A 12,052-nucleotide genomic window follows, 5' to 3' on the forward strand; every position below is an offset into this window, starting at 1 on the left:
CGATTTTGACATGAGAGACTATGTATGGATGAGGTGACGGATTTCGCTTCTGCCGTTCCCAAAATGTCTGGTCTGCCGAAGGGATGGAAAAGTATACAAGGTGGCAGACGGCCGACAAGTTGAGCGTGCGAGGCAGAAGCGGAAGTTCGTTGAACAGCGCACAGGCTGGATGAGAGACGCCCCGACCTTCGAAGCAGCCCAGCGAATCCAAAACACAACTGCTGCGAAGATGAGGCAGATCACACCCGTCTGCCGTGCGCTGAGGATGTTCAACGTTTTGATGTGATTCAACGAGCGAGGTCGTCAAAGGGAATAGTGGGACAATGCAAGAGAGATGGTACACGACGAACAGAACACAAAACGCGAGACAAGAGCAGAAGCATCATCTTTCAACGATGCCGATGCTGGTATCGTGCGCGCTCAGTTCATTCGGCGGACGAGAGCGTTGATAGCCTCGCCACGGTCACCGGTGTTGCCGCCCTCGGTGTAGTGGGGGATCTTCTTGCCCTTGAAGCCGCCGTTGGGGTTCGACAGCTTGAAGGCCCACAGGAAGTTGGTGACGGCCTTGAAGTTGGGGCCGCAGGTGGCGATCTCGTGGACAATGTCCTCGATCGAGAGGATGCCGTACTTGCCGAGGTTCTCCTCGATGACCTTGTTGTCGTTGATGGGGAGACGCTGGCGGTTGACCTTGGCGTAACCACGCTTGTAGACGAGCTCGCGGATCGACTTGAGGTTGGGGGCGCCGTAGGTGACGTAAGGCTGGACGAGCTGGAGCATTTGCGAGGTGGCCTTGGTCAATCGGACAAAGACACCGTTGTTGATCTGGAGGAGACGCAGGAGCTGCAGAATCTTGCGGGGCTTGGGGGCAATGTTGTTGATACCGCGGAGACGGATGACGAAGACGACCTTGGGCTGGCCGGCAACGTAGAAGTCACCCTTGGCCTTGGCGGCACGACGGAGACGGATCTCCTCGCGCTCGGCGGCACGGTACTCCTTGGTGTACTGCTCGGCACGCTTGAAGATGACCTTGCGGCTGGCGCGGTTGGCCTGAGTAGCGGAAGCGGCGTGAAAGATGAACGGGAAAGACAAAGGTCAGAGATCTGTCTCGCGACATGATGACAAGTCCACGATGTAGCCGCGACTCGCATGCCTTGCAACATATCCAACACCGGTCCATTCCGATCGATCCTGCTCCATCCGTACCTGGATGCCGCAACTTGTGCGCATCGCATCCGATCAAAGATCAACCTCAGCCCCGAAAGATGGTATAATTTCGGCAGCATCGTCCGAGGACTAGCCCGAAGTGTTGGTTGTGATGCATCACTGTGTTGCTCCTTGATCGCTATTTCCTTGCTTCTCCTATATCTGATTTTCCTAGCTTCGATTCCATGACTGGTCTGCAAGATAGCTCTCCATATGCTATGCTCCTTGTTGTCCACCTGCGAGTCGGGCACGTATGCGAAAAGATGCTTACCTTCTTGGTCTCGGCGGCCTTGGCGGCCTTCTCCTCACGAGCCTTGGCGTCCGACTTCCTCTTCTTGAGGAGAGTCTCGGGGACGAGGACGTCGTGAGCGGCGGGAACGGTGCTGTGGAAGGCAATAAGTAGTGGCGAGAATGTCAGCTTTCATGCTGTGGTCGAGATGCAGAAGTGTCCAGTAGAGATGCGATCGTGGCATGAGCAGTCAACTCGGGTCGATATAGATGCGTCGTCGAGGGTGTGGTTGGTATGTGATCCATGCTGCCTAACTTATCCTACATCCACCTTCAACTTGCCATCGAACCTGATGCACTGTTGTCTCGAGCAGCATTTCCTCCTGCTAACAATGCTGAGATCCGGTGGTGCCGTTCCCAAGCTCCTGCTGCTGTTGTCCGTCGGTGGAGGTGCCACATGGTGAATCATGGTAGGTGGCGCACTACATGTGCTACTGCTGGGGCTGCGTCGGTGGCCGAGGACTGCTATTGATATGCCGTAGATCGCATCACTCTGGTACGAATGATACGTACGTTCGCTGAGTAGCCATTGTGCTTGATGGGGGGATGGGTGATGACGAGATGGTGTGGAAAGCAAAGGGTGGATTCGATATCGACGAGTAGGCAGGCTCACGCTCGCAACCTCAAAATATCGAATCGCTCTCTGACTGGCTAAGTGACTGGCTGCACTTTGCGAAGTTTCTCAAATCCCACCAAGAGTGCCTGTCTGCAACCCTGAAATTTCATCGGGCCTGCTCACGGCTCTCGGCGAGAAGTTCGATGTGGCTAACGCCAAGTTGGCAGACACACCTTGAGGCTGCAGCTGGCGGCCTGACCGTTCTGGTGAGTGAATGCGGCTGGAGAGCGCGAGCACGACGAGATTTCGCAAAAGGGGCCAATTCCTTGCTGAGATCACATGCGAATTACAGAGCTCGGCCGAGGTCCAAACGTTCTAGTTTGAGATCACGATTATGATTGCTTATCTAATACAGATCAATCTGGATCGCAGCGCTCAGATCAACACTCGACCCGCATGCATGGGTTGGACCCTGAAAGGCTCTCCGCTCAGCACTCACGAGTGACACCATCTCAGGCTCTCATTCCTGCAGCACAGCTCGCCAGCGTTCTACACAATGGCGTCCGGCCTGCTGACTCCGAATCAAGGTGCGCATGTATTTCTGAATCATAGCCTGCCACGACCGACACGACGCTGACCCTTGGAGTCTGTGCTTGAATCGTGTGGTCATAGAGATGGATCGACAGCTCGGGTCTGCGGTCTCAATAGCATCAAGCGGCAGTCCTTCCGCTGCGGCACTCCAGGCGCTCGAGCAGTACAAGAAGAAAGATGCGTCCAAAGGTACATTGCTCGTTCACCTTGCTAGCTGAACGACGTGGTCAACACGCTGACAATCCGAACCGTCTCTGCTCTGCCGATCTTCCTATAGTCGTCGTGCGGTTCAAGGCCATCGGCAATGCTCCCATCATGAAGGTACGCGCTCGCAATCCTATCAAACAGCTCGCACTGTGCGAAACTGAGCTTGAAAACTGACATTCTGCACGCCTCGTCGACCTTCAGAACAACCACTTTCGCATCACAGCCTTCAACCGCTTCCAAGCGGTTACCGTCTTCTTGCGGAAGGAGCTCAACTTCAAGCCCACAGACTCACTCGTACGTCCTCCTCGTGATAATCCGTCTTGTCCAGCCACACCAGTACTGACTGAAGTGATTTCGCCCTGCGTACCCATTGCCCTACCTGCAACAGTTCTTGTATATCAACGCTTCGTTCAGCCCGGCGCCGGATGACACGGTGGGCAACCTCTTCAGGGTAAGCATTCTCGCGCTCCGAGCTACACGCGATGCGCAAAAGTATGCTGACTCGAATTCGCGATCTTGCTTCAATCGACATCTAGTGCTTCGGCACCGAAGGTCACCTCATAGTCAACTACAGCACAACAGCTGCTTGGGGCTAGACGCTGTCCTCGTGATCAACAAACAAACATGGACCTGTACAGATACCCGAGGCAATCACACACACCTCAATGACACTGCTCTCACAACATTCACAGCGCGACACGAACAGCGCGACACTAGCGTTCTCAGGAAGAGGGAAAGGGGATGAGATTCCGAAGAGGTCCGAAGATACAATCCGAGCATGAACACGAAGCAGAAGGGAAGAGCAGCAGTCGTCGACTAGTACACCTCGAGAACGTAGCGCTCGTCCTCCTTGAGGGCCTCCATCTTCTTCTCGGCCTGGTCCTTGGTCAGGCCCTTCTTCACGAAAGCGCCCACGAGCGCCTCGTGAATGTCGGGCACGGGCCAGGTAGGACCGCAGACGAAGAAGTAACCCTTCTGGCCCTCCTCGACGTCCTCGTCGTTGATGAGACCGTCCTGCAGGACCACCTCGGCCTTGCCACCAGCCTTCTCGAGCTTCTCGATCTCGGGACCGAGGTACTGCGTCAGCAGATCGCCGTCCTCGAGGATCTTGTGCTGGATGTAGACCTTCTTGGACGTGTCACGCGAGAAGGCGAGGCCCATGTGCTGGATGACGCCGTCCTGCGTGTAAGCCTCGAGCTCCTCTCCGTACAAATACTCGGAGGAACGGTAGCGCGAGCCAAAGTAGTAGACAAGAGGACCGACGTCGATGCCCTGGGCCTTCTTGTGCGCACGAGCCTGGATGAAGGCACGGAAGGGAGCAGCTCCGGTACCGAGACCGGCCATGATGATGGGCTGCGAGTCGATGGGTGGCAGCTTCATCACCGAGGGTTTGAGCGAGACGGTGACCTTGGCACCGGGCTTGAGCTGCGACAGGTAGCGCGTGCACTGACCGTAGCGAGGGCTACCACTGGGCGTCTTCCAGTCGACGGTGACGATCAGCAGGTGAATCGACTCGCCGACAGCAGCCTGAGCCGAAGCGATCGAGTAGTGACGAGGCTTGATCGGCTCGACGAGCGTCAGCAGCTGGTCGATGGGCAGACGGGCCGAGGGGAACATGCGGAGCACATCGGCGTACGTGAGCGTCTCGATCTCCGAGAGCTTCTTAAAGGTGAACGAGCCCTCAGCGGAGCTGATGAAGCGCAACCAGCGAGCCTCGTCGCGATTGCTGGCCAGCTTGCCAAGCTCCTCGTAGAAGCGCTTGGGAGGCTTACCGAAGATGTCGAGGTTCTGCTGCAGGGTCTGGAATACGGTGCGGCTCTCGTGCTTGCCGGCCTCGGTGAGGCTGGGAGCGTTGACGATCTCGTCGGCATCGAAGCCAGCCCACTTGATGAAGTCGGCAACCTCCTGCTCGTCGTTCCAGCCGTGAATACCGAGCGCCTCACCGACCTCGTACTTGAGATCGGTCCCCTTGGTGCTGAGCTCCATGTGGAAGACGTTACGGTCGTAGTCGACGGGAGTGAGACGGCGGTTTTCGGTGACCTCGACGACCCAGGTCTGCTCGGGCAGATCGGGTCGGAGGGCCTCGGGCTTGGTGTCGTACGCCTCGGAGAAGAGGTGCTGCCAGGCAGACTGGGCCCACGTGCTGCGGAAGGGAGCCACCTCAACGCCGACAGTTGCAGCGTCAGGGTTGGGTCCGAAGCTGTTGTAGCGGATCTGGGTGGGACGCAGGGGAGCGTTCTCCTCGGCCTCCGAGACGGGCTCGGCCTTGGACCACTCGTCGTCGTTGAAGGCGTGGAGCTGGATGGCGCTCTCAGCAGCAGTAACGAGACCCTCAACACCATCGATACCGACGGGTGCCGTGCCGATGACACGCTTGAGGAAAGCGGCGAGGGCGGCGCCAGACGTGTTGAGCTGGACACGCAAAACAGCGACGAGGAGCACGGCGGCGGCGATCTCGGCGGGCACAACATTGTCGCCCACCTTGGCCTTACCACCGCTAGCGTTAGCAGTCTTGGTGTTGAGCTTGTCGACGACGGCAGCAGCGTCGACGAGCAAGAGGCGAGCGCTCTTCTGAGCGAGCACGCGCTTGTCCTCGGCACGCAGCTTCGAGTCGAGCTCGGCAACCTCCCAACCAGGCGTGTTGAAGATGACAGTGCCGCCACGGACGAGCGACTGGAAGGGAGCGTAGCTCTTGAGCGTGGTAGCCGGGTCGCTGACGACGAGCACCTTGGCCGCGTTCTCCTCGGCGGCCAGGACGATGGGGGCGTCGGCAGCGGACTCGGGTCGGCTGGAGAGGATGATGTCGGAGCGAATGATCCCCGAAGCCTCAAAGTTGTCGTAACGCGAAAGCAGACGAGCGTGAAGCTGAGTGTCGGCACCGCGGTCACGGATGGCGCGAGCGGTGAGCTGAGCGAGAGGAGCGGTGGGGCTGGTCTCGCTATCGAAGAAGGTGACAACCGAAGCACCGGAGAGGGCGAGCAGGTCGGCGTGGGTCTCGGCAGCCTCGTCGAGGACATCCTGAAGCTTCAGAGCGGTCTTGTGGTTGGCGCTGAGCGTCTCAAGCAGCTTGTGAAGCTCGCCTGCGGTCAGGTCCTGACCAGGTGCGATGGCGACGGGGAAGACGTGGGAGGGCACGTCGGAGCCGGCGAATTCACTGCCGAAAACGGACGAGACCATGTCCTCGTAGAGCTGAGCAGAGTCGGCACCGCCAGAGACCTCCTCGAGAATGTGGAGGCTCTCGACGGACTTGGGCAGAGCCTTGCGGAGGTCAGCCTCGTCCCAGTCTCGCAGGCTGCGGACCGAGAGCAAGCCGACGTTGTGGCGGACGGCAGGAGGCAAGGTGACGAGCACGGCACGAGCAGCCTGACTGTGGGAGCCGCTGGGGACGACGAGGACGGTCTGGGCCTTGGGCGAGCCAGTAAAGTTGAAAGGCTCGGGCACGTCGACCTTTTGACCCTTGGTAGGGATGTTGAGAAGGCCCACCTCGCGACCGGCAAAGGCGCCGTCAAAGACATGAACGACGTTCTTGTTGGACTGGTAGGCGTACTGAGCGAAATCGACGGCCTCCTGGCGAGTAGCGGAGAGCAGCACCTCGAACGAGTCGCCGAGGGCAGCAGCAGCCGAGAGAACCGAGGCGTAGTCGTTGGTGATGGCAAGCTCGTCCTCGTGCTCGGCATTGTAGGTAGCAGCCGAGACGTGCAGAACGAGCTTGGCGTTGTCAGAGCCGTGGTAAGAGGCGAGAGTGGGAGCCATAGCAGCGAAGCCAGCTGCGTTGGTGAGGGCGGTCACAACCTTGGCGGGCTCAGTGGACGAAGAGCCACCCTTGCTGTTGAGGTAGCCAATGATGGCATTACCAGCACCGGAGCGAGTCTGCATCTTGAAGACCGAGGGACGGTTCTTGAACCAGCCCTTCTCGGCAGCCTGTTGAGCCTCCTTCTCGCTGTAGGAGCCAAAGCCACCGTTAGCCTCGCTCTCGTAGCTAAAGATAGCAGTGCTGTTGCCGTAGGCGATCGAGTCGATGGCAGCAGTGCTGGTGAGCTTGGTGCTGGAGACACCGAGCAACCAAGACTGAGCGGCGACCTTGGCAGCAATCTCGGCCTCGGTGGGTCCTTGGACGGTGCTGAGGTCCATGCGAGCCTCGAGGTGCTTAGCGCGGTTGGCAGGCGAAGGCTCAGGAGCGGCGGCGTTGTCGGGCTGAGAGTTGACGAGGCCAGTGAGTTTCTGGCCGCCGGCGGTAGCATCGACGCCGCTGGGAGCGACGTGACCAGGAAGCTGTGGCTTGGCAGGAGCAACAGGTCCGGGACCCTTGGCGTCAACATCGTCGAGCTGCTTGGAAGCAGGAGGGTCGACACGGCCGGTACCGTTGATGCCAGCGAGAGGAGTGGAAGCGTCCTTGGCAGTGACAGCAGTGGTAGAGGACGACTTGGATTCGCTGGAGCGCAGCTTGGCGTCCGAGACCTTACGCTTGATCGACTTGTTGGGCTTGTGAGCGGGAGCGAAAGCAGCACGCGACAGAGCGAGCGTGCCAGCGCCGATGGCAAGACCACCGGCAAAGATGGCAGCGCTGTGGTAGAGCGTCTGCGACGAAGTAGCAGCCATCTTGGGTGTATATGTCTATGCACACAAGGACGGGCTGAGAGATGGTGGTGAGGACCAAGAGAGCAGCTCGAATACGATAGTGACCTCGAGCCTTCCTTCTTGCTCTGTCAGCTGCCAATCTCCGGACCGCGACTTGAGAAGAACTTGTCGGGTTGGACAAACAGGGTCTCGGCTGAAGGCGGCCATTGATCAAATCTTCCTAGAGAGCTGCAGCAGCCAGAGGTGCGATTGGCTTGATGCTGAGGCGAGCGAGGCCAATCGGCCAAGGAAAGCGCGCGCTGCAGCTGTCAAGAGTCAAATTCTCTGGCGGGGAAGGCTGCGATGGCGCAATCTGAAATGAAATTGCGTTGCCGAAAAAAGCTCTTCAGCTCATAAAATTCGATCTAACAAAGCCTCTACTGGGAGTTGATGTTAGACTTTCTCGGGGGTGATTGACGAGTGATTTTTGATACCTCTTTTCGCGACCTCGATTTGGGAGGGCATTTCTTGACAGCTTCCATCTTATCAGCTAAGCATGCTTTGATCGGCGTGAGCCAGTGTATCATAAGCTGATGTGACTGTCGGCAGCAGATGCTGGTCGCCCTTGTGAGACATTCTACACCGGTCGAAGATGCTTGAGGGGAGTTCGCCAGCTCTTGTTGCTTTCGTCGTGTGTCATCCATCGAATGCGGCGACAGGTTCGTGATGGACGGCCAATTTGAGGCGACGCAGCTTGGGCATCAACAAGCATTACGGAGCAGCTTTAAGCCGAAGTGTCCTTTCGACCATCCACCTCGCTTCGAGCGGACAGACGCTGAGACCGGCCATTCGCAGATCTGAACAAGATCTAGGGCATGTACAACCCTTCGTCTTGCCCACTCAAGATGGACAAGTCGAACACGAACGTTCCGTGTCGGACGGCGGAAACAGCGACATGGCTTGGTACGAGGACCGATTACGGGCTCGCACAACGATCGCCCGCTCCGATCCCGAAAGTGTACGACACGTTTGGGGTCACGAACGTGGGGTCCGGCGAACTCGCCGCTTCAACATGCATCGCCTTGCTCGGCGAGACAAGATTTTGGTGGTGTTTGGAGCAGCGCACTCAAAGGCTCAAAGCGAGCTTTTTCCGGAGCAGTCCTCCTCTTCTCGGCAAACGTCATGCGACAAGTACCGCATCGAAACGTGAAGCGAAGCTCGTTCCTGACAAGAACCGGAGGCGGTGCCTTTTTTAGCACAGATGGCTTAGGCGAGGGCAAGCTGGATGGGGTAAAGGCGATCTTGGGCGGCTGCCAGTCCGACAACTCTCTCGGGTTGGCCATGTCGAGCAGGTCAATTTAAAACGCCGACCGGGGCACTGCCTCAAAAATAGCAATCGCTCGCCTGTCAAAGGTCTCAGAAGCGCCGCCGTATCCTGGTGAAAGGTCGGAGTTGCAGCAGATCGCCCTGCGCTTGGCAGGGTTGACGGCCTCGCGAGTATACGCTCAAAACGGCCTTTGAGATGTCTCTGCTGAATCTATCGGTTGCAACCCCTGCCTCGCTTGTCATTGTCGTTGCTGTCATTCTTTGTCTTGCTTCCTGAGATCTGCTGTGCCTGGACATGAGGAAGCGCGCGTTGGCGACGGAGAAAAGAGGGGTCTGATCGAGATTCGATGAAATCATTTGTTCGCGAGCCGAAGGACGAAATACTCCGCTGCACCATCGCTTACAACGGCGTTCAAAAGTGCACAACCAAGTGGCTCGCTTCGAGTCGTTTGCAGCTGGATTTGATGCCTCCGCCGTGCAGATCTCTTCAAGTCTTGCGGTAGATGGTTCTCGCCGCGCACACAGCCATGAACAGCAATCGGCCTGATCCGCAGCATCGTACTGTGTGTACGCAAGGAGGAGGAGCTCAGGGTTCGCCGGTCTGGTCGTTGTCTGAGGCTTCATCTCTTACGTCCTCCAACTTGCTTGGAGTCGGCCATTACGGACCACCCTCAAAGCCTCGTCACCACCACCATCACCGCCCAGCGTTGGGCTCCAGCATCGCCAGGCAGATTTTGATTCTCCACACCATTCCTCGAGGCTGCAGCTGCTACCGACATCATGGCAACTGTCGTGACGCAGTCAGTCACGGTGACTGGCTCGCAGTCAGTGGTGGTCGTCACCTCGACCATAGGGGCTTCTGAGCTCTCTCTCATCACTGGATCTTCCACCGCCTCTGCCAGCTCATCTGCAGGTAGTTCTAGTCCCACGAGCAGTAGCTCTTCCTCGTCAAGTGGTGCCGGTGCAAGCAACACATCCTCTCCGTCCTCGCTCACCTCGTCGCGTCCCATTGGTGGCATCGTCGGAGGAATTGTGGGTGGCATCGCTTTGATTGGTCTGCTGATCGTCTTGGCGCTCATGAGGAGGAGACGCTCTCAAGCAAAGAAGAAAGCAGCGAACCCTTTCCCTGACGACGAAAGCGAGAAGGGGCCTGCGGTGATCGCTGGCTTACCTCCCAAGCCTACCACACCACCACGCCCAACGTCGCGCAATTTCAGCATGGCGGATGCCACCTCGTCCATGGCTCTGCTCGGCACCGAGACCGAGTCTCGATCGGCTCAAACCCGCCGACCTTCGACTACATCTTTGGCAATGGGCTCGGCCGCCTCCTACCCGCACTCTCACGCAAGCCACTTTGGCTCGCCCATGACTCACGACGCCGCCGCTTTTGCGGGGTATCCGGATGTGAACCGCTCGGCTTACTACGAGCCCGCACCTGCAGGATCAGCAGCGGCAGCGTACAACTATGGCAACGCTGCTGCGAGCGTCTCTCCGCGCTCGTCAATGTATATGGGTGATGCTCCTGCTCAGCTGCCAATGGGGGCTGCAGCTCCGGACTATGCTACAGCCAGCGATGCCGCCAGGGTGCGGAGATTGTCTCGAGGATACCAGGGTGAGCCCTCTCGATCGGGTGCAACGTCACCCACTGGCTCCAGCAGCCGTAGAGCTTCGTGGGTGGAGCCGGACAGCATGCAGCAACGTCGACTGTCGACAGGTGGCTTCCCTGGCTATCAGCCCAACCTTCAGACCATACCTGGCTCTGTTGCTGCCTCCGAAGTGGCGAGCGAGCACCACTCGATGCATTCGAGCGCACTCGGGAGTCGCGGTACGCAGCAGTATCCGTCCATTGCTGCCGGATCCAGCCCGCCTCTGTCGCACGGTGCTCTTGCGGGAGACAGCGACGGCTACAACACCTACACGGGAGCGGTTAAGGGCCAGTTGCGGGTGGTCGGCCCGTCCGGAGCCTACGGTCAGCCTACCATCGCTGAGGAGGATCCGCGCTTTAGCACCTCGAGCAGGACAGGCAGCAGGATGCTCGAGATGCTTGACGCTGAGGAGCAGCCGATTGTGCCCGACTCTGTCACGGGCGGAGAGCCCACTCAGCCAGCAGCCACGCCGTCTCGACCGCCCTTCTGGAAGGAGCGCAGCAAATCGGCTCAGTCCATCACGCGGGTCTTCCGCAGTTCGCCTCGTCAAAGCCCAGCGACGGAACTTCCACCCTTGGACCTCGGTCGATCCGATCTGGCACCGGAAGCACCGATGACCGACGGGGACACCGGCATGTGGAAGGAGCCATCCCGAGCAAAGTCGCCCAGCGCTCTTCGAAAGTGGACCACGAAACGAAACTCGAAGGGACCCACAGGGGCCGCCGATAACGAGGTGGATGTCGACCAGCTCTTCAGCTGATAGACATTCATACTACCTCATTCATACTACCTTGTCACGTACACTGTATTCTATTCAAGGCATTCGAAAATGCTGCATCCGACAGCGTCCTGACTGCGGCGTGTGCTAGGTCGGGCGCAGCCGCCGTGATGAAGTCTGTGCAGCTGTCATCCGGAGACGATTCATCCGCTCTTCTCCGTGACACTGGCGAGGCAGGCGCGCCTTCATTGCGGTCGTCCCGATCCGAAATCTGACTGAGCGAGACTGGAGGAGCGTCTGAGAGAGGGAGCGTGAGAACAAGCCACGACAGGCTGCCGTTGCGAGCTGGGCCGTGATATGCGGGCGAGATGGTGCATTGTGGCTTTGGCACGCAAGTCCGGAGCGAGTTCGAGCGCCTCGCCAAGAGCAAATCCATGCCACATGACATGACGCTGCTTCACGATCCTCAAGAGGCTACAGTATTCATTCCTTCTCGCGCAGCATCACGCCAAAGGAGAGCGAACGGCATCTTTGCAGCATTTTGCAGGGAGCGATCTCGAGTGCAAGAGTGGGTTTGCCGACGTCAGCCAAGCTTTTGGCACCCTTCTACGGTGCTGCGAGGTTGCAGCGCGCGCTCTTTGTTCAGGCTGGACCGGTGACTGCGGGAACCGCGCGGATCATCTCTTAAGCGAACGGCACGAATTCTGGTGCGAACGAGCATCGCCTGGCAACAGCAAAGTGAGGACCCTGAACTTGCGATCTTCTTGTTGGACTTTGTGAGACATGTCGAGATGGTCTTTTGTATTGCCTTCTTGAAGTTTGCTTTCACTTTTGGATAGCGAGCATTAGAATCGGCTGCGATGCGGAGTTGATCCCCCGCGGTTTCTTCTTGTCTGAAGTGTGCCGTTCCTTCGTCCCTAACTTATCTGAGGCTCTCTCATACCTTGGACTGCGATTCAG

At 58.3% G+C, this 12,052-nt stretch overlaps 4 protein-coding genes across 4 annotated transcripts; 2 read left to right on the plus strand and 2 right to left on the minus strand.

Annotated features, from left to right (window-relative positions):
* Positions 1 to 420: 420 nt before the first annotated feature.
* PSEUBRA_000846 (Ribosomal protein L30, N-terminal) lies at positions 421 to 2,021 on the minus strand (the record flags this gene model as incomplete). The annotated part of the gene is made up of 3 exons (XM_016434155.1): positions 421 to 1,047; positions 1,475 to 1,586; positions 2,005 to 2,021. 3 exons carry the CDS (start codon positions 2,019 to 2,021, stop codon positions 421 to 423), a joined length of 756 nt encoding a protein of 251 aa, XP_016294612.1.
* A 700-nt stretch (positions 2,022 to 2,721) lies between these two features.
* Positions 2,722 to 3,441, plus strand: PSEUBRA_000847 (Ubiquitin-like protein Atg12; the record flags this gene model as incomplete). The annotated part of the gene is made up of 5 exons (XM_016434132.1): positions 2,722 to 2,827; positions 2,916 to 2,959; positions 3,047 to 3,139; positions 3,234 to 3,296; positions 3,382 to 3,441. The coding sequence occupies 5 exons, from the start codon at positions 2,722 to 2,724 to the stop codon at positions 3,439 to 3,441; spliced, it is 366 nt and encodes a 121-aa protein (XP_016294613.1).
* A 220-nt stretch (positions 3,442 to 3,661) lies between these two features.
* On the minus strand, positions 3,662 to 7,444 carry PSEUBRA_000848 (FAD-binding, type 1; the record flags this gene model as incomplete). Its single annotated transcript, XM_016434145.1, has 1 exon — positions 3,662 to 7,444. One exon carries the CDS (start codon positions 7,442 to 7,444, stop codon positions 3,662 to 3,664), a length of 3,783 nt encoding a protein of 1,260 aa, XP_016294614.1.
* A 2,064-nt stretch (positions 7,445 to 9,508) lies between these two features.
* Positions 9,509 to 11,134, plus strand: PSEUBRA_000849 (uncharacterized protein; the record flags this gene model as incomplete). Its single annotated transcript, XM_016434135.2, has 1 exon — positions 9,509 to 11,134. The coding sequence occupies one exon, from the start codon at positions 9,509 to 9,511 to the stop codon at positions 11,132 to 11,134; it is 1,626 nt and encodes a 541-aa protein (XP_016294615.2).
* Positions 11,135 to 12,052: the final 918 nt, after the last annotated feature.

Source organism: Kalmanozyma brasiliensis, assembly GCF_000497045.1.
Source record: "Kalmanozyma brasiliensis GHG001 unplaced genomic scaffold PSEUBRA_SCAF10, whole genome shotgun sequence".
In the NCBI taxonomy this organism is placed as follows: Eukaryota; Fungi; Basidiomycota; class Ustilaginomycetes; order Ustilaginales; genus Kalmanozyma; species Kalmanozyma brasiliensis.